The sequence below is a fragment of the Bubalus kerabau genome, chromosome 8 (assembly GCF_029407905.1).
Source record: "Bubalus kerabau isolate K-KA32 ecotype Philippines breed swamp buffalo chromosome 8, PCC_UOA_SB_1v2, whole genome shotgun sequence".
NCBI lineage: Eukaryota > Metazoa > Chordata > Mammalia > Artiodactyla > Bovidae > Bubalus > Bubalus kerabau.
Genome location: NC_073631.1, coordinates 40,691,573 through 40,717,755, shown reverse-complemented (window position 1 = coordinate 40,717,755; position 26,183 = coordinate 40,691,573). Strand labels below are relative to the sequence as shown.

At 34.2% G+C, this 26,183-nt stretch overlaps 1 protein-coding gene across 2 annotated transcripts in view; it reads right to left on the bottom strand.

The window, feature by feature from the left end:
* The window catches only part of PCLO (piccolo presynaptic cytomatrix protein), a 396,812-nt gene that overhangs the window by 38,480 nt on the left and 332,149 nt on the right, over positions 1-26,183 (bottom strand). The window contains exons 16-20 of one of the 2 annotated variants that reach the window (XM_055590106.1): positions 20,226-20,319; positions 18,922-18,993; positions 17,160-17,340; positions 15,359-15,553; positions 13,982-14,164 (exon numbers count right to left, since the gene is read on the bottom strand). In XM_055590106.1, coding sequence (XP_055446081.1) covers positions 13,982-14,164; positions 15,359-15,553; positions 17,160-17,340; positions 18,922-18,993; positions 20,226-20,319 — 725 coding nt within the window. Of the gene's footprint in view, positions 1-13,295; positions 15,554-17,159; positions 17,341-18,921; positions 18,994-20,225; positions 20,320-26,183 lie in introns of those variants that run through there. The other variant, XM_055590107.1, reaches the window with a different exon arrangement.

Below are 26,183 nucleotides of genomic sequence, written 5' to 3'. Positions count from 1 at the left end.
CTGCTGTGTGGTCAGAGTTTAAGGAGTGTGAGCTTTGATCTCACAGAATATGGTTTTGAATTCCCAATCCTGCTGAAGTAACTCTAGAAAGTCAGTTTCCTCATTTGAAAATAATGGAGTCAATAAAGCCTCCCTCATAAGATGATGGTAATCAGGAGGGAGATAAAGCTGGAATACAGTAACCCACACTTTGTACGGTGATTTTCTTTGCTATACCCGTCAGACCTCTTCTTCAGGGCTTTATCATCAATGGCTGTTTCCCAGTCTTTGAGAGTATCTGCTGCTACTGCTGCTAAGTCGCTTCAGTCATGTCCGACTCTGTGCGACCCCATGGACTGCAGCCTACCAGGCTCCTCCGCCCATGGAATTTTCCAGGCAAGAGTACTGGAGTGGGTTGCCATTGCCTTCTCCTGTAACTGCATAGTGATACACCAATTCAACTTACTGCTATGGGGGAAAAACACCGTTTAAAAGAGACATGAAGACAAAGCACAAACCCGACTAAGGGGACACATGCTGTGGACCATAGCACTGCTATGACCAGAGCAAGTGGGAGTATCTGGTCCCTGACAATGAATTCACCTTGATTCTCTTCTAATTTTAGATGTACTTTAAGCTGCAAAACTATTTAGATTCTCTCTCCTCCATAAATACTCTTCTACTGTTTAGTCAGGAGTTTCTTAAGCAGTTGGATTGGATCCACACCACTTGGTAGAATTGATAATCTTTTAATGATTTTATATTATCAACATTTTTCTTAAAGAAATGTACAAAAGCACAGCGGCAATCTGGCGGGGCTTTAAGCAGTATACCCCGCCAAAAAACAGAAAACATAGATGCTGTGAAGGAAATCATTTGAGGGCAGGAAACTCTATCAGATTAGCTAGGATCAAGTCTTTCAAAGGTTTTAAGTTTTTTTCCCACTTCTTCCTTTCCATTTCTGAACAACCAGTTTCTCTAAAGCCACCAGAAATGTTCATACCATCTATTTTAGTGATAGTAGGATTCTTTTTCCAGAATAGAGAAGGAAAAAATATTTGATAATTAGTCAGTTGAATGGCAGGTGTGTATTAAATTGGGAATAGCTAGTTAGAAAAGTTCCTGAATGCTGTTAAGTAACCAGCCACCAGTGAATTAAGAGTAACACATAGGACTAGATTTCCAGGAAAAGAATACTAATCATAATGTTTGCTTAATATTCTCTTTGACTTATGTAGAAGAAATCTAACTAATGTGTTAAAGACTTTTTAAAAAGATAAAGTTATAAAATGCAAGGGTAATATGACATAAAATTATGAACACAATAAAATAGATTAAACTGTATAATAAACTGCATAGTGAATCAGACAAGTCAATGGATTATAAACAAGGAAAAGCTATCACACTTTTTGATTGTCAATAGATAATTTAACTAACTAGATTGTTAATATTTTTAGTATGATACTGAATGTAAGAAAGTGATTTCATCAACTGGAAAATCTCAATATATTATTTTCAAAGACAAACCTTAATTATTAGACATTATTTTTAAAATAAATTTACTAATTTAAAACTTTTTTTTTTAATCCCTGAGCAATCTCACAAATCTCACAATACATCAAAATACCTAATGATGACTTATTATTTACATTTCAAAATATCTAATCTTTTCTCTGGCAAACTTTGATTTTTACCTGATGCAGTTTCTAGCTCTAGTCCTCTTCTGGGATATTTGAGAAATGTGAACAGAATGTAAAACAATATAATCACAGGAAAGGGAAAAGGCTAGAAATAAATTTAAGGAAACAGTTTTTTCATATTGCCTAGGCAAATGGAAATTTCATGTGGAAAACCTATTAAAGTATTGCCAATATTTTAAGTGCAAACCAGTAAGATTTAAACAAAGAAAACTAAATATAGGGAACATATACAAATTTCAGAATAAGTCTAAGTCCACCTTTGTAAAATGAAATTACATGTAAAGTTAAATCTAAAAAAATTTTGGGTATTTAGGTGAATAACTCAAATGAATCTATATGTTTGGCATTATTTAATAAAACATCTGTGCATGACTGTATTTTTTTCTTAACCTGATATGTAGAGATAGCTTGACATTTAGTTTCTGAAAATGAATTCGATTATAATGCAGAATATATCTTCCTTGTACAGGGCTATATCTATATTGCATAAAAAGAGGTTAAAAATATAGAAATGCAGTTTTGATAAGCTGGTGCTAAGAGTCCAAATATTTTAATAGTTCCTTTTCAGTTACTTGAAACAACACATCTATTTACTAATTTTCTTTAATTGAATCAGTTCCCACATAAGAAACCATCAATTACATTAAACTGAACTAAATCTGTATTTCTGCAAACCTCCAACAGTAAGTCCTAAAAGCAATGAATAAAGTGCTTTAAGGACTTTCTATTAGAGACCAGATTATAATTTCAAGATATCTCATGATTTCAGTGAAATTCTTTAGTTTTCATTATCAAATCTGTTTCATTTACTTTATCGTCTGTTGTTTTCCACACGTACCTCCCATGACTTTCCTTTGTATACTCTTCATTGAAGCCCATTCAGACCAATCACTTTGAATCTCTATGATTTGGTTTTTCTTCTCCTGAGCTCTAGCCAAGTCTCTTTCCAATTTTGTTATACCTTCCTCTGACCCTGTCATTTTCTCTATCTAAATGATACTCATCTAGAAAGGCTCAGTTCAGATAGAACCTGTTTCATACATTTCCCTCATCTTTATAATCAGAAGTGAACTCTCCTATATCTAGACTCTCACAGCACATACTTTGTATACCTTTAACAGCAATAATCACTTTCTATATTTAATTGTAGTTGTTAGATTCATGTGGTTATTGGAAGCAGAACCTACCTATGTTTGTTCCATGGTAGCCTTCTTAAAAGCTTAATCCTGGAACTATGCTGAAGCAATATTTAATAAATTGATAGTAAAAATTATAATAATGATAATTATATTAATAATTCTTTCCTTTAACCAAACAACTTAAAATATCTGAGTGATATAGAAGATTTCTCACTTTTTAAAAATCTAGTTCTGTGTTGATACAAATCAAAAATATCAGAAACACCACAGTATATATATGTGTGTGTATATATATTTACCCCATATTCTTTGTCAATGAAACTTTGGGTAATCTATTTTTTTTTTTTGGTTAACTTTTAAAATCAGAGATTCAACTTTAATCTGTCAAACTGTATAGAAAAATGTGATCACTTGATCAGATGTTTTGTCATCCCAAATACCCCCAAACTGGTTTGATTAAAAGAAATATTTAATGATAACACATGAAACATTGGAGAGCATAGCCTTGTGAATTCATAACAGACCATGAATATTATATATATACACACACATATATATACATACATATATATATTTCTAAACTGGAGTGAAAGAATAATACATATGGTAACATTCCATGGGAGGTACTAGAGGGTGACCTTAAGATGACTGCAACTCTTGGTGTACAGACAGGAGGTAAGCTCTGGTTTATATTTCAGTATAATGTCTCTCTACATTTCTTGTAGAAAATAATACTTGAAAACAGTAAAACTAAATATGATTTTTCATACTTTTATGATTTCAAAATTAACAATTAAAAAAATCTCTTCTTCATTCTTCCAACTCTTTAACAGAATTTCAGAAATCATATATTATGCATCTGTGTATTACATATGAAAATATTTATTTTACATTCAATTTGAGACTTTTTTAATAAGAAAAATGTTTTTGGAGCCATTTTCTTAATGAATTACATTTTGGGAGGCCTATTTTCTTTTTGAATTTTTACTTGTATTTGCAAAAGCCAACTAGTAAAAAGAGTGTATCAAATAAGTATCTGATGGTATAAGTCTACTTCTAGGGAGGGGGTTTCTATATACACTGCTGCTGCTGCTAAGTCTAGAAGAATAAATACTAGCATGTTGAATCATTTTGGGACTCATTTATTGAGGGGGGCATTTCAGGTAAATTAATTTTATCTTCTGTGAGGCAATGCAATCTGTTTTGAATTATTCTCTGACCTCTTCACTGTCTGTGGCTGCTAGGTGGTCAGACATCATTCTGTTTGATTGCTCCTCTGTGGCTAACCTTTATTAAATAGGGTAGTGTCTCTTTGACTGCCCATGTGTCTTCAATTAGCTTGCTCTGTTGATTTGCCCCTCTACTATATATACATCTTTTAAAAAATGCAGAACTATCACTGTACCTACCACATGATGGCAGCACCGTGTTCAAAGTGTCAGATCAAAATTGTGGGTGACTTTATAATTGCACAATCATGGACTCTAAAGTTAACTAGTTCCAGAACCATCATCTTGTTGATAGAAAAACTAAGACCCTCCCCTTTTTTTTTTTTAAAGTTTAAAGTTTAAGTGATTTTTTCCAGGTCACACATTCATTAATGAAAGAGAATCAAGACTAATTAAAATTAATGAAAGTGCTCATCCAGTTTTCTATAATACTGAATTTCTCAAATTAAGGGTTGTCTATTATAGAATTCAGTGCGTGGAATGTATGAAGCCTGTGCTATTCTTTCATTGATTTTAAATCCCTGGTCTAGCTCAAAGGTGTTTCTAAATACTTTAGGAGTAATTTATTATGTAGGTAAGCCTATAATTTCCTATTATATATATTATTATTATATTCCTATATGCAGTATATTATCTTCATAGATACAGTGTATAGGGCTTTAGGATCAATTGTTTGGAATTAAGATAAATCAATCAATAATTCTTTTATTTCAATAGTATAATGATGGAACTGAAATAACTGCCTATTGCTGAAATTATATACTTATAGCATGCATTTTCTTTGTTGTTCTTTAGCTAGTATTATATTTACATTAGTGACCTTTTCTACTTTATCTCCTTCATCTTTCACTCTATTTATCTATCTATTATTATTGTTCCTTTTTGTTATTTTTACCAAAGAGATCTTGCAGCTTTATCACATTTGCTGATTGGATTTGGATGGAGACCAAATGTCAGATTTTAATTTCCACTGTTACCAGCATTAGTGGTAGGTTTTCCCTTGAATTATGTCCAGTAACATCTTTAGGTTTTACTACCATCCAGGAGTATTAATTTAAGAAGAGATATTGTATCTTATAAGGACTTAGAAATGTAATATGCTTTTTTCCTGCTTACCTTCAATATATTCATTATCCAATTAGGGAAAATTTAAAAGAAGACACTAGAAAAATGGCATAGGTGGCTTCAATACAATTATCTGTATTTGTAACCTCCAAACTGTAATTCTTTACATTTGTTACCTTCAAATTATAAGTTTTCACAAATAAAAGCATTTAAAATAGACACCTCTAATTTCTATATTGGTCATTTGTAAACTCTTGGATAAGGGCAGTGGAAGGATGTCACTGCAATATTTTCTAAACGAAAAATTATTGGTGATTTTATTACTTCTCTCTCAGGGTTGCTGAAGATAAAATTAACACTAACACTGGGTTTGGTCCTTCAGAAATATATATGTATGCATATATCAGAAAGTTATAACAAGCTTATAAAAATCAAAATACGTCCCTTAAAATATTCCGTATTATTCACATAGTAGCTTCTTTCAGACAGGGAGATGATGTGAATCCTCTGTTCTTTCTTCAGAAAGATACTAAAGCTTTTAATCCTGCTTGCACTCTTCCCTCTCCATATGGTCCATATTGTTCCTGTATTTATGCTATAATGTTGCCTTTTAGTGTGCCTTACTTTCTAAAGGTGTTTTTGGTTAAGAACATGTTTTGGAAGAAACTACTTAAAGTTTAAATGTGGATCAAAATTTCAGATTAAGTAATGGATAAATGTTTGATTAAAACATCATTAAAGTTAATTCATCTTATCTTAAATAAGTTTATAATTCCAGCTATGTCCAAACAAAATTAACACAGAATTTATCAAGGACCAAGTTTTTGTGCTAAAAAATGCTAACACAATTAAGATCTTTACCCTTAAATAACACAATACAAATCTTTAAAAGATTCGTAGCAAGGAGAATCATATATGAAAGAAAAAATATTCAAGGGCATCAATTTTTCAAGGGCAACTCTATTTTACAATATTCTCTTTTGAAACTTAAATATCCTCTCTCTTGCAGTTTGCTTGCAAAAGTAATTACATAGTGACTTTTGAAAAATGTTCTTCATAATCCTGAAACTGATCACTAAGATCATGAATACTTGGATAACAAGGATGTTATTCTTAAATAGAATCCAAATATTTTGATTTATATAAAAATCCTGCCCAAAGGAGACATTTCCAGTACAAACAAATAGAAATTAATAATAGCATACTGATTTATATGGCTAATGCTACAATAAACCCTCAGCATTATTTTTCACGATCATTCAAATGTAGTCAATGGCCATAAAGAGGGATCTGGACAACTATCTGATAAATACATGTCCAGTCCCATGGAATCTAAAGTCTTTAATTAATTCCATTAATATTCCTACCTTCTCCAAATAGATTGTTTTCTCTCCTCCTATAGTTGGTTGTGTGTTAAGTTGCTTCATTCACGCCTGACTTTTTGTGACCCTGTGGACTATAGACTGCCAGGCTCCTCTGTCCATGGGATTCTCCAGGCAAAAATACTGGAGTGGGTTGCCATTTCCTCCTCCAGGGGATCTTCCTGACCCAGGGATCGAACCTGTGTCTCTTACTTCTCCTGCATTGGCAGGTGGGTTCTTTACCACTAGTTCCACCTGGGAAGCCAGTAAACTGTAAAGATCATGAGAGAGAACCAGACCAGAACAAAACAATATTCTATTTCCAGATATTTGTTTCTACAAATACTATTGTCTGGTTACATATAAACTTAAATTGACTAACTGCATTGTTCTTCAATTTCAGTTTAAGATAGAGAAAACTCATGCTTTTGTCATTCTTAAAATTCTCCCATATATCTTTAATTGGTTATTCAATAAATATTACTCCAATGGGAGATTCATGGGACAGTGATTTTTATCTATTGTGTTCACTAAAAATCACTAACACTTTGAAGATTTTCTGAAACATGCTATTAATTAAAAAAAAAAGTGTGTATGAGTGAAAATAAATGATGAGCAAGGAATCTGAGTTACCCAGATAATATTTTCTATAAATGATAAATATATATTTCAGAATTCCCTTTTTAGATTTAATTATTTAAAAAAAAAAACTGAATTATATCCTTAAGGGTTAAGGATTAGGTAAGGGTTAGGAAACTCAAGTTTTACTTAAATTTGAATCAAAGTGATTATCTTCAATGTTTCTATTGTTATTTAATGCCCCAAATTAATTTTCAATGTGTAGAACTACTGATATAGATGATACAATAGAAGATAAAAGAAACTACTTATAAATCATTTTTTTCCAATGTTTATCAAAATAAGGACACAAAATAAAATGTATTTACCTTTACAATACTCTGACTCGTAGTCTAGAAACAACTTGATTAAAGGTGATAGGCAACTTATCAAACTTCAAAATTATATGGGCATATATAATCATAATTTAATCTAAATCATGCCCAATAAATTAATTAAGATAAAATAAAAAATAGTCAATCTTAAATTATAAATTAACATTAATGAGCAAGGAAAGTAAGGGTTCTGAAATGCACTATAAGAGATATAAGGCATAGAAAACTTAGAGACAAATATGATAATAATATCTTGTGAGAAACTTCTAATTATCCTACTTTCTTGACCATTGGAAAAATTAGGATTATGCCCATGTATAGAGCAGTGGCTCTTAAACATTTTGGTCTCAAGATCACTTTTACATTCTTAAACATTACTGAATTTCTCAAAGAACTCTGTTTTATGTGAGTTATATCTATCAATATTTATCATATTCAAAATTAAGAAAAGTTTAACATAAACAGTTGAGAAATACATTTTCCATTAGCCATCAACACATTGATATTGTGCCTTGTCATGGAAATGTAGGAAAAGTTCATGCATATTACAAAAAGAATGAGAGTGAAAAAGGCAAGTAACATCTTAATAGTCTTAAGAATTTTTTGATCTTGTAGAGTCCTGAAAAGATCTCTGGAATATCTAGTGATCAATGGACACACTGAGAATTACTGGTCTAGATCTATAGTGATGCAAATGAAGTATGAACTGTGAAAATGAAAGAAACAAAGCAGTTAGCACAAGCCTTCTTCAACAATCATCTTAAACCAGTATACCCATGACAATCATTCTATGCTGACTTTTAATTTTACTTTCTATACTAAAAAACATCAAGTTGTATCACCTTATTTGAAAAGATTTATTATTATTGATATTTTCATCCTTTTAATTTCTCTAAACTTTTGCAGAATTTATTCACCCAGAACTTCACAGCTTTAGAGGAATAAGGTCTGAGTTAAATACTATATCTGTCATAAAAATGTGCTTGTCTCTTCTAGTTCTTTTTTTTTTTAAAAAAAAAAACATCTACTTTATGTTACACAGAAACCCAGAGTAAATAATGAAATTTGGCAGGCATAAAATAATGCAAATTCTTCCCCAGATGGATTTCCTCTACATAAAGTCTCTTCAGTTTTCTTGTACATTAATAGTTGGATGGAGCCAAAGTAGCTATTTAAGAAATGTCAGTAGCAATGACAATGCTTCACAACAAAAGTATAGAAAGAATATATAAATTGCTACACAGAAAGAAATTTGACTTGTTCAGTATTAAAAAATACACTTTCTCTCCCTCTTTAGATTCCAAGCTCATTTCACATAGTCAGATATGACCTGTCTGTGTAACTGAATAACTTTGCTGTATACCAGAAACTAACAGAACATTGTAAATTAATTATACTTCAAAATTTTTTAAATAAAAATAAAAGCTATAAGAACTCTGAAAAAAAAATTACCTGTAAGAACTTTAAAAAATGCAGTTTTTAGTTTGAAATGTCTCAATGAGAAAAAGTTGATTTTGCTTCTGTGTTGAGAATAAAGCAAAATTTATTCTATTGTCTTTCTCATGTTTAAAAATAGACACCTACCTCCTAACTTTCATCAAACATTTTCTTCTTAAAAGTTTATCTGTTCTTGATTGATTTGTAATATTATTTTGATTTGTTTCTGTTCAAATTATCAACTAACTTATTTTTCAGTATTTTAAAACACATTGAGGTATAAAGCTATGGTTATATCTACATTATTCCTAATTATGCATGTAAAAACCTCAATACCCCAATCAAATATTGCTGATATGTTTTCATTTAATATCCAAAAGTGTTTATTTGGTACCTCAATAACTGAAATATATATTTACACATTCAACAAAGTAATAAAATAAAAAAGGCTACTTTTTACAGTCTGACTCATTATATGTAAAGATTCCTTCCCTCTATCCCATCCTCATTTCCCTCTCCTCCCCAAAGATTATCCTGCATAACAAGAATGGGTGGAATATCATGTTTTATATAATATACTCAGATGAAAAGTGGAAAAAAAATCAAGTATCAAGTAATTCATGGATAGATATCTGGAATTAGGCAACATTGGTAAGTAGCTACCTAGTGCCTTTGGCATTCCTCTGCCTCTCCCCTGGTTCCACGACGCCTCCTACCTACCCGGGTAATATGTTCCCAGCCCCAAGCTCAGATTGTACCCTCTGTTCAGGATCTCATACTGTGTTCCCATCAGCCTTCTCATGCTCCATGCTTCTCATTTCTTTCCTCCATCAGCATTTACTTGCCTGTCTCATTTCCTCAGGGTCCTGTTCTCTGCTGGTAATTTGATAAATTACCCTTTTTGAAAATAAATTTGCTCAAACCTAAAGTAAAATAATTTGCATTTAAAAAACTTAGGTTAACTTTGTTAAAAGACATGTCATAAATAGCATTTAAAGGACTTTGGCATGTTAAAAATTAGGCCTTTCTCTTCTTGAATCATATGTTAATAGTCCTGCTCAATCAAACAGGCCCATAGTTAGATCATGTGACAAAGGCACCACAATGCTGAAGCCAAGTTTGATACTTAGGCCAGTTGATCTTACTATTCATTCTGATGAAATGAACATGTAAGTCCTCGGTATGAACCAGTAATTCTTTACATGGATGTCTTGATGAACTCATGGCTGCTACCAGAAAAAAGCAAAAGTATGCAGTGATGACAGGTCAGTGAATTCACCTTTGGTAAGGAAGGTCCATCCACAAGAGGCAGCGTCATATGATAAGAGCTATATATTTACTGTCTGTGACTCTGCAAGTACAGCAGAGATACTTCTGGCAATAAATGTTAACAGAGTTTTGAAAATGCATAATCAATCATTCTAAGAAAATATGGAAAACTCTTAAAAAACACAAAGCTTTAGAACATTTTGATTTTCACAAACAACAACAAAAGAAAACCCTTGCCCCAAGAGAAATAGGCCGAAAAATTTGAAAGCTGAAATCTAATTTGATTCTCTTCGATTTCTATTGGCTACTTACTTGCTGTGTTCATATCAGTACAGTTTGTTTTCTTTTCACTTTATACTATCCCAAGTTTTATTTTTAAAGCTCTTCTCTTCTGCCTTTCTTTCTTATTTTTGCATAAACACAGTAAACTGAAGAATATAAAGTCTGTTTTTATTAACCTCTTGCATACATTCCAGATGATTTCACCTCCAAATGATCTCATTCTGATTTCTTTTCTGATCTTCACTTTCCTTTTGGACCCTTTCCTTTCCAGAAACACAGAATGCCAAATTCCTTCTGACCAAAAGTGACCATCTACTTCTGGCCAGAACAGAATGGACCACTGATCGGCTGCTGCCCTTGTAACCAACACTTCCCTCCACTCCCAGCGCCCACCCTGTTTCCCAACCCAGCCGCCCACTACCACTTGCCCAAGACAGCAGGTCTCAAAGAGAGGTGGCTTAGTCAGAGTTCACCATGGCAACAAGGAAAGGAAACTCTTCTTTGACAGGTACTGCAAAGGAGCCTTATGGAAAGTGGAGTTTCCAGCAGCGGTCTGTGGAAGTAGCTTCAGGCTTTTCTCCTGAATTCAGCCACAGCAAGGGACCCTCAATCATAGTTCCCTCACACAACTCAGTCAATGATTTCTCTTCTCAGCTAGCGTCTCCAAGCTGTCCCAGCAGTTCTTACTGCCCAAGGTGGAGAGATATTTCTACCCATCCTTTATCAGTGTTGCTAAACTTCAGGCTCACTTAAAAATCTCAGCATCAAACAAAAATAGCTCAGGAATTAAAAAATATCCCTACAATGTAATATATTCAATAGAAACTAAAGTTAATTTTCAAGGTTTTAAGAATTTTTGTTTTAGTTTTGGTATGGTTTTAAAAAACAACCTATTTTTAAAACTCTCTTCCCAGGTTGGTGTTACCTTCTAAAATGGCCAGGCCTGTATTCAACCAAACCAACTGGCTTGGAAAAAAAACATCTCCAGGGATTTCTAAATACAAACAGAGAGTTGTTTAGGTATCAGGATGAGCTGGCACAATCTGTCTAGTCCTTCCTTTCAGGTTTCCTAGCATGCAACTAAACCCCGGAGGGAGAGAAAAAGTTCCTTCTGGCTCACTCTGTAGTTCATACTTGACCCATATTTTATGCTACTTCAAGCGGAAATCTGCTGAGAAGCTCACAAAAAATATGTGAAAAGCTCTTTAGGGACAATTTCGCCACCCTTGATAGAAATGACTACAGATGTGCACACAGCCTCCTCTGCAGAGACTGCTTACTGCTGCACTCGGCTTGTGCAGTGAGAAGGTTTTATTTTCCTGGTTGGTGGCAGCTTAATTATCAGCCTTCAGAAAAGAGGATCAAGTAGGTAAGCAAGTCTAAATTGTATTCCGCCATCATTTCTAGCAACCTCTAATCACTGGTAAGGACTTGAGTGTAAATAGAAAATAAACAAATGACCATGGTTTTTAGTGAAATCAGGAGAGTGGATTTCAAAGGAGCCAATGTATTTAAAAAGCAAAAGCTTAGGCACAGTTATAAGACCAGGGTTAGATTGCCGATTCTGACAATTTCTAGCCAAGTGCTCTTTATCAGTTATGTCGTCCCCTGACTCTCCAACGGCTCACTCAGAAAACAGAAATGAGAATATCTGCAATGAATCCCTCATCTACTAGGCGTGATAAAATGAGAAAAATGGGTGATGAAGCACTTTTTATGTGAAGAACTACTGCAAATATATGAGAATATTCATTCGAGCATTATTCAAAGAAAGAGAAACACGTTTTGCTAAAAATTTTAAAACCCGTATCTAAAAAAAACCCTCAAAGTATCATATAGAAATACTTACATCAAGATAATTAAAAACGGAGTGAAATAAAGGAAGCATTTGACTACTGTGACATTTGTAATTATGAAATATTTGCAGTAAGAAAATGAAGTAAGAAATCAATTGATTTATTTATTTGATGAAGGCGAGAGGTGGAATTATAAGTACTCTTGGAAGGTACTAGTAAGGCTAACTAGAAACGGGAAATTGTCCTTTGGTGATAATCTATAAACTGGGTTGAATAAATGTATATTCAGAATCATCTTTTAATATTTAAGCTGTTTCCTTAATTCCCTAATTCAAGAAATATCATAGTTCATGTCCTTTGTACTGCCACATAAATCTTCCACTGCTTCTAAATATTGATTAGTTGGGAGAAAGGCATATAGAATTTTTAAGTTTTCTGAGAATATAAATAAATGCAAAAAGAAAAGTATGAGGCCTAATTTTACTTTTGTGGAAAGTACAGAATAATAAAATCAAGTGTTTTAAGGCTGGGAGGGACTTAAGGACAGATAATATTTTTTTTAAAACCTTTCTTTGATATATGTTTTTGAATTACAATTAAATTTAAATTTGAATTACAATGAAGATCATTTAATAATCATCCTGGTTTGATCCCTGTCACTGTCAGTGAGTGGCATTCTTTCTTGGGGAAAATCTTACAAATGTTGAGGTCAAGTTAGGAACTGATATTAACTTGCTTTCCTTCCTAACAGAGCCATGGAATCAAGTCCAGGTACCTGCCCAGAGCAAGGCTTATCAGATTTGTCTTCCTCTATCCAGAAAGCTGAGCAGATTGTGAAGTTATTCAGATGTGGGAGAAAGAAAGTGGAAGCATTGACTAGAATAGCCCAACCCCATCATTTATTTACATGTTTATGCAAGCTCTGGTATGTTTATTTGGTAACAATTCCCCATCTATCTTATAATGTTTCCAACATGAAACTTTGTCCTGCAACCCAATATGCTATCATTATAGCTCTCACTAGCAACGAAGCAGAAACTCTGAATTCTCTATTGCAAGGAATCAAATGAGAAAGCAAAAACTGACACACTCATTTTAAACTGTATCATATAACAATCGCTCAGAACCCAGCAGGTTATGAATGAAATAAATATACTTTATTTATTACACAGGCACTTGTATATTCACATGCCCAACACAACTGATACACTTGACAACTACGGAAACATGAATGGAAAATGTGTTTGTAGGATCAAGAGAGAACTGTTACCATGTAAAGGTGAATGAATTCATTAACATTTTTCCTTTACTTTCCTCTAGGAATTTCCAAAATTCACTGAATTTTTTTAAAAAGTTACACTTAAAATAATATTCAACAAAAGCTTATCTACATTCCAACTGGTATGCTAATTCAAATTGTGAGTGGTTTAAATTTTTATCACAATGCAACATATTTATAGTCATGCTTGAACAGATTAGGTTAGTAGCATGCATTCCATTCTGCAATATGAATACTGTTAATCTATTTCCCAACAAAAGTCAAAAGATGCTCAGTGCATAGAAAAATACAAATCACTATAATCAATATATTATGAAACTGATCTTGGGACTTACACGGTGATGATGAAGTCCTGAAATGCCATGCCCACAAAAGCACATTAAAAAGTGGATAAACATACTTCATCAGACAATTTCTAAAAATTAAAAGATGAGGGCCTTAAATTTGGGGGATGCTCTTGCTGTGTACTTTGAATAGCGCCTTTCTGCTCACCTCCTTCTGGCTTGACTGGTCCATCAGACATCACCTTCCTGAGGGCTAGCTGGCTTTGGTCTTGGTTGCCATTGGCTGGTGGAGGCAGATTATCAGACTGAGTTCTTTGAATGGGGAAGACTCCTGCTATGCTGTGTCTGTGCTGCTTCCTGGCATGATTAGACTGACCGCTTTTATGTGCTGCTGTGGTAGTGTGGGTGAAATGGAAACTCAGAGTATGTATCCTCAGATGGAACCAGCTTGAATGTCATTCATGCAAACATAAGTGATGTTTTGTTCTACTGAAATTAAGTTGTGTTTTCAAATGCCGAAATGACATCACATGCACAGCACTAAAGGGGTTAAAACTGGCTGTTTCTTTGGAAATGATGATTTTGGGAGATGGGGAGAACATTGATTTATCTCCATTGTTTGGCTGATGCCTCTTGGAAGTAACTGTGCCCCGGCATTTTCAAAGTCTCTGTACTTACTAAGTTCTTGTATCATTGTTATCAACTGAAATTACAGCCGTTAAGATGGGTGATTTGTTATGCTTTAGTTGATATCTTGACTTCAAAGGATTTCCAATGGTTAAAAAAAGAATAACCCTATAAATTTTCTGGAATCATAAACAAAGTGTGATCCAACTGAATGGGCCCAACTGTGCTCCTTAATGAAGCGATGACATAGTCTCATCACATATGCTTGTACATATATTAATACTATGTACTTTTGAGAATATAAGAAACATGATTTTCTTCATAGATTTTTTTTTCACAAGTCTAGAAAGTTTCTCACACAGAAATCTTCATCATTTCACATGCACAATTTATTAAACTTTTAAAGATTGATATGTCTTTTCCATTTCTCCTAGGTTCTAGAAGTTGACTGTTGGTCACATTACTCTTCTGTCTAAAATTGTTTAGTGTTTTTCAGAGGCGAGAATCTCATTGCTAGTCTGCTCCAAACAGTTGTGTGTATGTGCTTTTTTTTTTTTTTTTTTGATGTAATGCCTGGAAAGTTGGCAGTCACTTGTGCTTATAATTTCTGTATTCTAAAGGCTATTTACAGGCACACAAAAAGGACACACGACATGGCTTTGCCTGCAAACATCACAGACACAGCTCCCAAATACAATGAGCCAGGTTGGACGGATGGCAGAGACAAAGGAGAAACAGCCAGTTTTATTTTTGGTCTATGTAAACTAAAAAAAAAAAAAAAAAACTAAATAAGAAAGAGCATATTTATGTATTGATTCTGTCCTACACAGACAAAGGGACAGAGAACAGAGGGAGAAGGGAAAGCCAAAAACAAAGCAAACGGGGGAAGACAGCAGGAAAGAAAGGCAACAGATGAACATCAAGCTGCCATGCTGAGGAATTTATTTGCGTCTTTTACTTGGTTGAAGGCGGAGTTGTTGCACAGCGGCTTCGGCAGCGGCTATAGCAGCCCCTGCATCTTCCAGGTGGGTCTGAGTGACGCTGGTTTTGCTTTGACTGCGAGATGGTCCATGAGAGCGGAGATGGCCTTCGGATGAGGATTTCGAGCTACCGGGACTACTATGGGATTTCTCAATGGTGGGAACCTGCATGTCTGGTTACAAAAAGGTAAAACACGAGTTAAAGTTGCTCCAGCGTTCCTCTTGTCAAGCTTGGCTCACACAATTTGAAACCGTCTAAGATTGATGTTAATTCTGTTTGTTTTTTGGCTCATCTGTGCAACTGCTCACCATAGAGCAATGTGACTCAACATTTGGGAGACAGTTTTTGGGAAGAAAGACAAGAGGACGATAATCTTGGGAAGAGAGGTTTGAGAAGAGGAATGCGTTTGAAGTAGTCTCATGTAAATGAATATACTGACTTATAATTTTACCAAGGAACTCTGCTAATTCTAGCGGAGACCAGGGAAGAAGCAATAGGCTGACACTGCCGCAGGAGGAGTTTTAAGTAAAAAAGATAGTTAATTCCTCGAGGAAGGGCTGTGAGTCACTGGGACACTTGGAAGTGGAGATGGTATTATCATCATCTCAGGTGATTTTAAAGAATGTACATATAAGATCACACATTTACTATGGCAGCTATACAGAGAGAGAGGTCTTTATACTGATCATCTTTCAGAATGGCAATCAGGGCAGAGTTAATCTGGCTACATGGAATCCAGAAATGATAAATAAAATTCATAAGCAATCTATAGCATATATTGTAATCAGTGGTTTATCATATTAACTCAGTGGCCTTTGGACATAATCTCAGTTTTCCATCTTGTAGAACATTTGTATTTCTGACCCAAATTGCAAAAAAACACTTTTCAATTATGCTGTACTTCCTGAGAAGGGGCAAAAAAGGAAGGAATACTCAGATCCAATATAAAAATTTTTATTTAATATTTATAAATAGCTCAGCATATCCTGGAAAGATACTCCATGGTTATCTCATACAGGCAGTAAATCAGTTTATGATGAAGATTAATGCTGTGTTGTAGGATAACTGGTTACTGAACCTCCCAATGGAAAAGTTCATTCAAATGAGAAAACTGTGCATACTGCCAAACCCAGTGTATGATGCTGCAATTTAAAAAATAATAGTTAAAAAAATCATAGAATTCATTTGAATCCACTATTTAGGAAAGATTTAAGTAATTTTCAGCATACCAATTGTTTTGATGACCTAAGGAAAACATTTTTGATATAGTTAAAAAAGCAAAATGCAAAGTTGTATGTGTCCATATATTACATTTATAATGAATAAGAATGTATGTATGAAAAATAGGGATATAAGCAATTAGAAGAAATATGCAAAAATGATAATGATGATTACATCTAGTCAACGTACTGCTGAGGATTTTTATGTTTTCCTTATGAAATATCCCAATACATTTTATAGAATCATATTATCCTGGATCTTGAGAGCTGGAAAAGACCCAATAGCTCATATAATGCAACCTTCTTCATTTTACAGATTCAAAAACAGAGAACCAGAGTGGTGAAGATCACAAAGGCATCAACTTAATTATGGGCTGATCTGAGACTAACGTCCATTTCTCCAGATTCCATATCCATCACTTTTTGCATGATATCATATTAAATATTTCCTGGTAGAACCCAACCTTTCAAAAAATATTAAATATACAGACACTTATATTCAGAAAGATACTGAGAGAACAAATAGACAAAAGTTTTGCTACTTGAAATATTTCCTACCCTTGGATGGGTCAGGGAAGATACCATGGCTTCTGCTTTTGATGACAGATGGCTTTGGGGACTGCTGGCTGCTCTGACTGGAATGGGACTTGCCATGATCAATGCTTTCAGTCTGTTCTTTGAGCGGATACCACCTAGGCGTGTTATCAAGGTGAGATGTGCTAGATAAATCAATCAGTACCTGAAAAAAAATGCAGTAAGTGAATTAAATTTATGGATTAATCTATAATTCATTTGTTAATTTTTCCTGCATACTGAAATTTATTCAAGGACATAAGTCAAGGATATAGTATATCTTTTAGGATGATGAGATGAAATTTTTTTCATTTTTCAATTTTCCTCATTTTTCTTCATCCATGACATTGGGAACAATGTCTTGTGCATATTAAATGCTTTACAAATGTTTGGTTAAATTGAACTGTATTACATCTCTGACTATTAATTAAATTGTTTGGAAATGATGCAAAAAGAGAGATTACAAGTCAGTTTCTTTATGAAATAAAGTTTTCTTTTGTTGAATGGACATGTTCTAGTCCTAAACTTGGCTAGCAGTTTTCTGGAGATTGTTTAATTTTAGTTACCAGAGGGACAAAATGAAAAGAATGGTTAGTTTTCAATTATTAACTTATTCCATCTATTTTAAAATATATCAGTTCACATTTGGAACAGGGATATGACCAACAATTTATGAAAAGAAAGCACTGCGTCATGGTTTAATTGGCAACGTTTTCTTTTTCTTAGTGGTACATAAACAATGGTGCATTTTGCAGTAGTTGGCATCTTAAATTTGATCAATGTAAAAAAAATGAAAAACCAGCACAATGGATATATGCCTTAGGTTTATGTGAACAATAAACTATCAGGACTTCAGTAAATCAGCTTTTTGAAATAGGATCATAAATCAGATATAACAGTACATTCTAGAGTAGTCCTATCTAAAACCAAGATTAGTCCAAGTGGCTATTTCACATGGAGCCTGTAGGTGAAGTTCAAATGGGAAAGAAGTACAGATGTAGGAACCAAACACGACCTCGTGTCACTTAAGACTGTGCAACTGTTTTCTCCTGTTTCTATCAAAAGGATATCATATTTTCTAGGTATTATACATTTTTGGAGAGGATTTATTTTTTTAACAATAATTCATAACTTCTGCTTTAAGCAAAGATCACTAAACAAAAATACATATTTTTATTTTTAAAAAATTATAGATGAAAAAAAGTAACAAGATCTGACCATCCTGCCAGATTTCATAATTAGGTTACATTCCTTGTGATTTATAAAAAATTTGTATTTATTGTTTTCTTCTATTTCTAGCTTTGCTTCTTAAAATATTTTGAGGTTTTTCTGTGAGACACTTAAATAAGAATATAAAATGTCACATCAAGTCATTCATACATGCAATGAGGAACAGCAATTAAATAACCTCAAAATGCATTTGAAAAAATTCAGCTCATTTTATAATAAATTTATCCCATATCTTTAACATAGTCATTTGGATTCAAAACATGATTATATAACTTTCTATCAAACAATTAATATTTCACCTTGAAAACTAATTATAAAGTACATTAAGTGGTAAAGTGAAAATTATTTCTCCAAATATTCATCTATTCAAAGAGTCAGTTTGAAAATAAATTATATTCACCAAAGAATTTTATCCAGAAATAGTTATTTTACACATTTAAGAAATTTCCTTTCCATCAAGATTTAAATAAAGGCTTATAATGAAGCAAATGAAAAATAAAAGAAACCATAGGCTCACCTCACCAAGAAAGTCATTGGAAGAAAATCTATCATAATCCCAGACTGTCACCTCCAGTGTTTTCTTCTTGAGCTACAGTTCAAATCAAAGTGTTATTAACGTCATTCTCATCATAAATTTTCATTATACTCATATAACAGAGCCTTTTATTTTTATTCCTTGTACTCTATTTATGTAAAAATAGTTTTAATTTTATCTAAAACTGTATACTTACATTAAATATTATGTAAACTGTCAATCATTTTGCAGTCCAACCGAGTGTTTGATCATAAGGTACCTCACTGTTTTGCAAACAAAAGGGTGATTTTTACTTATTTCCTGTTATTCTACCCCCTCCCATTATTAAAAGTACAAAGCAGAATCTATATATACTCTTTAACACATGAAATTCATAGGTCATAAAAATGTCTAGGTTATTTAGATAAAGTATTTGGATTTTAGTTTTTTTGTCTCAGTAAATTGCCAAAACACATTAGTAGCATTATCTTATTTTTGCAGGTGAATTTAACTTATTTTCAACTCAAGAACCCAGATTATAATTGATATCCAGCTTCAATTTCACAGTCAAATTAGAAATCTTCCAGAGGATAAATTAGAAATCCCACTTTGAAAGACAACTCATTTGTAAATTGTTTCCATGGATGTCTTCTTTCTATTTTATTTGTATTTTCTTCTCTCTTAATTCATCCTTATAAACCATCAGTTATTTTCTGTAAATCATGCATAGTTATGAAGATTTTCACAAACATATTGATGTAGTTTTGCCTAGAGTCATTCTGTTTCTGGTGATAACCCTTTACATTACTTTTCTTCATGCTTTCTTTTGTACAATTCAGTTCCACAATGCCAGATCCTTATTAAGTCTCAATTTAGAGAAAAAAGATGATCCCCAAAATGTTGCCTGATGGGATAATTCATTTCAGTGTGTCCAATTCTTTTGTATCTCTATGCTGTTTGTAAATGTCATGATGTGCCTAGCTGGAAATATTTTCCCTCAAAATATAATAGAGCCCATTCTACTTAAATATTTCATTTTGAAATAATCAATGGAAAATGTTTTACCAATCTTATTTACCGTGTTTATTTTTTAGCTGTTTTGCCAAAATGTGCACATTTTCTTTCACCGTGTCTTTGAACTGCACCCAGTTCCTTTTATGGCTACATTTCTTATATGTACTTTACCTATTTTTTGTTGTTGTTGTTTATATAGAAAAATTGATATAAATCACAATCTTTCAATAATTTTATCATCACTGTTTTTATATTAGCCTAAATCTGTCATATAGAAAATAATAGCTGCATACCTGTTCCATGGAGATACTTTTATAAATCACTGTTTGATTCCACTCAGGATTAAGACTTTTCTGAACGTATTTAGTCCTTCTCTTGTACTCAGCACTGAATTTGAAGAAAAGAAAAAGTTATCTTGATTATTCACCTTGACTGATGACTTCATAGTCAACCTGAAGGGCATGCAGACTTTTAAAGGTACTTTGTTGTGAATTACTATATAATCATCTCATCATACTGATGTCTTAAACCATATTTTAAGTTGAATGCACAATAACAATTTTAAAATATCTTAGAATACTTTAGTTTTATTTTCCCTAAGGTAAATTTTTTTTAAAGAAAAGCTTTTTGGTGTTCTAACTGTAATATAATTTTAGAAATCTTAATCTCTCCTGAATGTGTGAGATAATTACATGAACTATACAGTAATGTCAGTATATTCTTATCCCATAAATAATAATTTGGTATTTAACTTTCCAATAGTTTTGCAACTGATCATTTCAGCAAAGCCAAATGGTTTTTCAATTTTTTTCCATAAAAAACTATAATAACTGTATTGACTGAGGAAAGGATGAAAAATGGCAGTTGCTATAGCTGAGATCTCATGAACATTTCTTATATTTATAGTATATTCTGACACTTTTAGTAAAACAGTAATATAGTTATGAAACAATCCTAATTAAATATAAATTCTTGGTTTCTGTCGATACCTTGTTATAAATGATAAACCAAATCAAAACTTTTCTTTATTCATTATAACTTGTGGCATTTGAGTTTGTCCTTGACTCTTCCATGCCCTCTGATCAACAGTTAGAAGCTTATATTTTACATGTTTAAGCATGAGTATTTTTAAAACTTATTTAATTAAGTTTGACAAAACATCTATACTGAGCATCAATCAATGGAGTTGGAATCACTGCTATTTGCTATGAGCCAATGGCACCCACACAGACCAAACCTTTCTCTAACATTCACTGGCTTTTCCCTAATTTTTAGCCTGGAAAACAAACCTATTATGTTGGTACAAATGTAATTATGGCTTTGGACTATGAATTCTAAAGAATTATCAGTAGGCTCAAATACATCTTTATTAATCAAAATAAGGAACCATTACAATCAACACACTTTTGCCACCGAGAAGTTTGTTTATTCCTGTAGCATAAAAATCCATGCTTTGGGATTTGATGAACTCTTGGAAAACATTTTCTGCCTCCAGCTGGTTGTGGAAGCATTTCCCCTCAAAAACTTGTCAAGATGCTTGAGAAGTGGTAGTCAGTTGGTGACAGGTCAGGTGAATATGGAGTATGAGGCAAAACTTTGTAGCTCAATTTGTTCAATTTTTGAAATGTTGGTTGTGCAACATGCTGTTGGGCATTGTGGCAGAGAATTGGGCCCTTTCTGTTGACCAGTGTCGGCTGCAGGCATTGCAGATTTTGGTGCATCTCATTGATTTGCTGAGCATACTTCTCAGATGTAATGGTTTCATTGGGGTTCTGAAAGGGGCAGTTGATCAGCAGCAGACCACCAAACAGTGACCATGACCTTTGATTGGTGCAAATTTGGCTTTGGGAAGTGTTTTAGAGCTTCTTCTTGGTCCAGTCACTAAGCTGGTCATTGACGATTGTCATGTACAATCCACTTTTTGTTGCACATCACAATCCAATTAAGAAATGGTCCATTGTGTGGAATAAGAGAAGAAGACATTTCTATTTATAATATATGTGCTCCTGAAATGAGTACAAGAGAAGATGACACTTCAAAATGGTGATTTTTTGATTTCTGGCCAGCTCATGAGGAACCCACTTATTAAGCTTTTTCATCTTTCCAATTTGCTTCAAATACTGAATGACCATAGAATGGTTGACCCTGAGTTCTTTGGCAACATCCTGTGTAGTAGTAAGAAGATCAGCTTTGATGATGCTCTCAGTTGGTTGATGTCAACTTCTGATGGCTGGCCACTATGCTCATCTTCAAGGCTCGTCTCCTTGCAAAACTTCTTGAACCACCACTGTACAATATGTTCACTAGCAGTTCCTGGGCCAAAAGCATTGTTGATTTCGTGAGTTGTCTTTGCTACTTTATGACCCATTTTGAACTCAAATAAGAAAATTGCTTGAATTTGCTTTTTGTCTAACATCATTTCAATGGTATAAAATGAATATAGACAGCAAGTAATAAGTCATTAGCAAAAAACATTAAGTGAGAAATGTGCATTAAAATGATGTATCAGATCAGATCAGATCAGATCAGTCTCTCAGTCGTCTCTGACTTTTTGCAACCCCATGAATCACAGCATGCCAGGCCTCCCTGTCCATCACCAACTCCCGGAGTTCACTCAGACTCACGTCCATCGAGTCAGTGATGCCATCCAGCCACCTCATCCTCTGTCGTCCCCTTCTCCTCCTGCCCCCAGTCCCTCCCAGCATCAGAGTCTTTTCCAATGAGTCAACTCTTCGCATGAGGTGGTAGAGTTTCAGCTTTAGCATCAGTCCTTCCAAAGAAATCCCAGGGCTGATTTCTTTCAGAATGGACTGGTTGGATCTTCTTGCAGTCCAAGGGACTCTCAAGAGTCTTCTCCAACACCACAGTTCAAAAGCATCAATTCTGCGGCACTCAGCCTTCTTCACAGTCCAACTCTCACATCCATACATGACCACAGGAAAAACCATAGCCTTGACTAGACGAAACTTTGTTGGCAAAGTAATGTCTCTGCTTTTCAATATGCTATCTAGGTTGGTTGTAACTTTCCTTCCAAGGAGTAAGCGTCTTTTAATTTCATGGCTGCAGTCAAATCTGTAGTGATTTTGGAGCCCAGAAAAATAAAGTCTGCCACTGTTTCCACTGTTTCCCCATCTATTTCCCATGAAGTGATGGGACTGGATGCCATGATCTTCGTTTTCTGAATGTTGAGCTTTAAGCCAACTCTTTCACTCTCCGTTTTCACGTTCATCAAGAGGCTTTTTAGTTCCTCTTCACTTTCTGCCATAAGGGTGGTGTGATCTGCATATCTGAGGTTATTGAGATTTCTCCCGGCAATCTTGATTCCAGCTTGTGTTTCTTCCAGTCCAGCGTTTCTCATAATGTACTCTGCATGTAAGTTAAATAAACAGGGTGACAATATACAGCCTTGACGTACTCCTTTTCCTATTTGGAACCAGTCTGTTGTTCCGTGTCCAGTTCTAACTGTTGCTTCCTGACCTGCATACAAATTTCTCAAGAGGCAGATCAGGCGGTCTGGTATTCCAATCTCTTGAAGAATTTCCCACAGTTTATTGTGATCCACACAGTCAAAGGCTTTGGCATAGTCAATAAAGCAGAAATAGATGCTTTTCTGGAACTCTCTTGTTTTTTTTCCCCATGATCCAGCAGATGTTGGCAATTTGATCTCTGGTTCCTTTGCCTTTTCTAAAACCAGCTTGAACATCAGGAAGTTCACGGTTCACATACTGCTGAAGCCTGGCTTGGAGAATTTTGAGCATTACTTTCCTAGTGTGTGAGAACAACCATATTTATTTAGAATGTATTCCAATATCAGATGGCAAATTTCAACAATGCAAAAACTGCAATTACTTTTGCACCAACATAATATTTGTCTGGGGTCCTTTCCTGTGCCTGGAATTCATAAATTGCCTTTCCCTGAAAGTAGTGGATCTTCATCCTGGATCTGCAGTTCTGTTCCCAGCAATGGACAACAGACTAACTCTTGTTATATTAATGGCCTCAAGCCTTGCTAAATTCTGGAATATCTACTATTGTTCCCCAGACACTAGTTTATTCATTCTAGAAAGAAATATTGAGAGTCAACTCCCATTTCACCACTCACTTTTAGAGATATGTCTTACAGCCAAAGCTCAACATTCAGAAAACTAAGATCATGGCATCTGGTCCCATTACTTCATGGCAAATAGATGGGGAAACAGTGGAAACAGTGGCTGACTTTATTTTTCTGGGCTCCAAAATCACCTCAGATGGTGACTGCAGCCATGAAATTAAAAGACACTTACTCCTTGGAAGGAAAGTTATGACCAACTTAGACAGCATAATAAAAAGCAGAGACATTACTTAGCCAACAAAGGTCTGTCTAGTCAAGGCTATGGTTTTTCCAGTGGTCATGTATGGATGTGAGAGTTGGACTATAAAGAAAGCCAAGCATTGAAGAATTGATGCTTTTGAATTGTGGTGTTGGAGAAGACTCTTGAGAGTCCCTTGGACTGCAAAGAGATCCGACCAGTCCATCCTAAAGGAGATCAATCCTGGGTGTTCATTGGAAGGACTGATGTTGAAGCTGAAACTCCAATAGTTTGGCCACCTGATGCAAAAAGCTGACTCATTTGTAAAGACCCTGATGCTGGGAAAGATTGAAGGCAGGAGGAGAAGCGGACAACAGAGGATGAGATGGTGGGATGGCATCATCGACTTGATGGACATGGGTTTGGGTGAACTCCAGGAGTTGGTGATGGACAGGGAGGCCTGGCGTGCTGTGGTTCATGAGGTCGCAAAGAGTCGGACATGACTGAGCGACTGAACTGAACTATAGCCAAATATCTTTTTTCTCCCTCTGGCTTTATTCTCTTTCTTATCGCATATACAAGGGCAATAATCTCCAACACTGATTGCCTGTTAGAATCACTCTGGGATCTGTGTTCCAACTGTGGGGGGTGGGGCAAACAGTATGCATCCACATCTCCCTTCCCTTTAACCCTTATCATAGTCTTATTTAATAGTCCTGGAGTGAGGCTTGAGCATCAGAATTTTTAAAATGACATGAGTAAATCTAATGTGTTGTCAAGATTGAGAACTGACTAGTTTATGTCTCCAAAGACTTCACATTTCAGCCACTGTGAACTGAATTCAATTTAAGAAATGAAGCAGTACTGTTCTCATTTTTAACCAACCTATTTGAATATACAAAAATAAGAACACGATGTGACAATTTTGTCATTCAGCATAAAGTGCAAAGAATTCTGGGGAAATGAATAGGCAATGATTCAAAGACACACCAACTTTCATAGACTGTGGACAGAAAGTATATATTTTTATGTATCAGTTCAGTTCAGTTCAGTCGCTCAGTCGTGTCTGACTCTGCGACCCCATGAATCGCAGGACGCCAGGCCTCCCTGTCCATCACCAACTCCCCGAGTTCACTCAGACTCACGTCCATCGAGTCAGTGATGCCATCCAGCCATCTCATCCTCTGTCGTCCCCTTCTCCTCCTGCCCCCAATCCCTCCCAGCATCAGAGTCTTTTCCAATGAGTCAACTCTTTGCATGAGGTGGCCAAAGCACTGGAGTTTCAGCTTTAGCATCATTCATTCCAATTTTTATGTATATGTTTTAGATAAATCTGTCTAGTGAAGTTTATATACTCAAGTATTCAGAAAGTTCCACTTTGACTTATTCCAATTTTACTCTAGAGAATTCTCCCACATGTACCTAAAGAATTGTTCAAGAACATTCATTGCAATATTTTTTCTAATAGTATGTGAATAAGATAGGAAATACAGGCATTATAATATATTCATTCAATGAAATTTAAGAAGTAGTTAAATGGAATGAAAATACCTTATATATCAACATGGATAAATATTTAAAAAAATCTTTAGCAAATACTTTTCAAAAGAAAGCCTAGAGTAGGTTATCAAGATATAAATTGAAATCACATGAAATAATACTATAAATTATTTACATCTACTTGTATATATGTATGACAAACATGTTAATATCATAAGACAGCATGGGATTTATAGATGTTACACTCTATTTAGTGGTTATCTCAGATAAACAGGGGAATGGTTTCAGAGGGCTTCAGGGGTAGCTATAATATACTTTTTATTAAAAAAAAACCTGAAGCCAATATAGCAAAATATCAAGACTTGATAAAACTGGATATCAAGAATATAAGTACTTGTGACAGTATTTTCTATAATATTCAGTAAATTTAAAATATTTTATAACAAAAATCAAAAATTATTT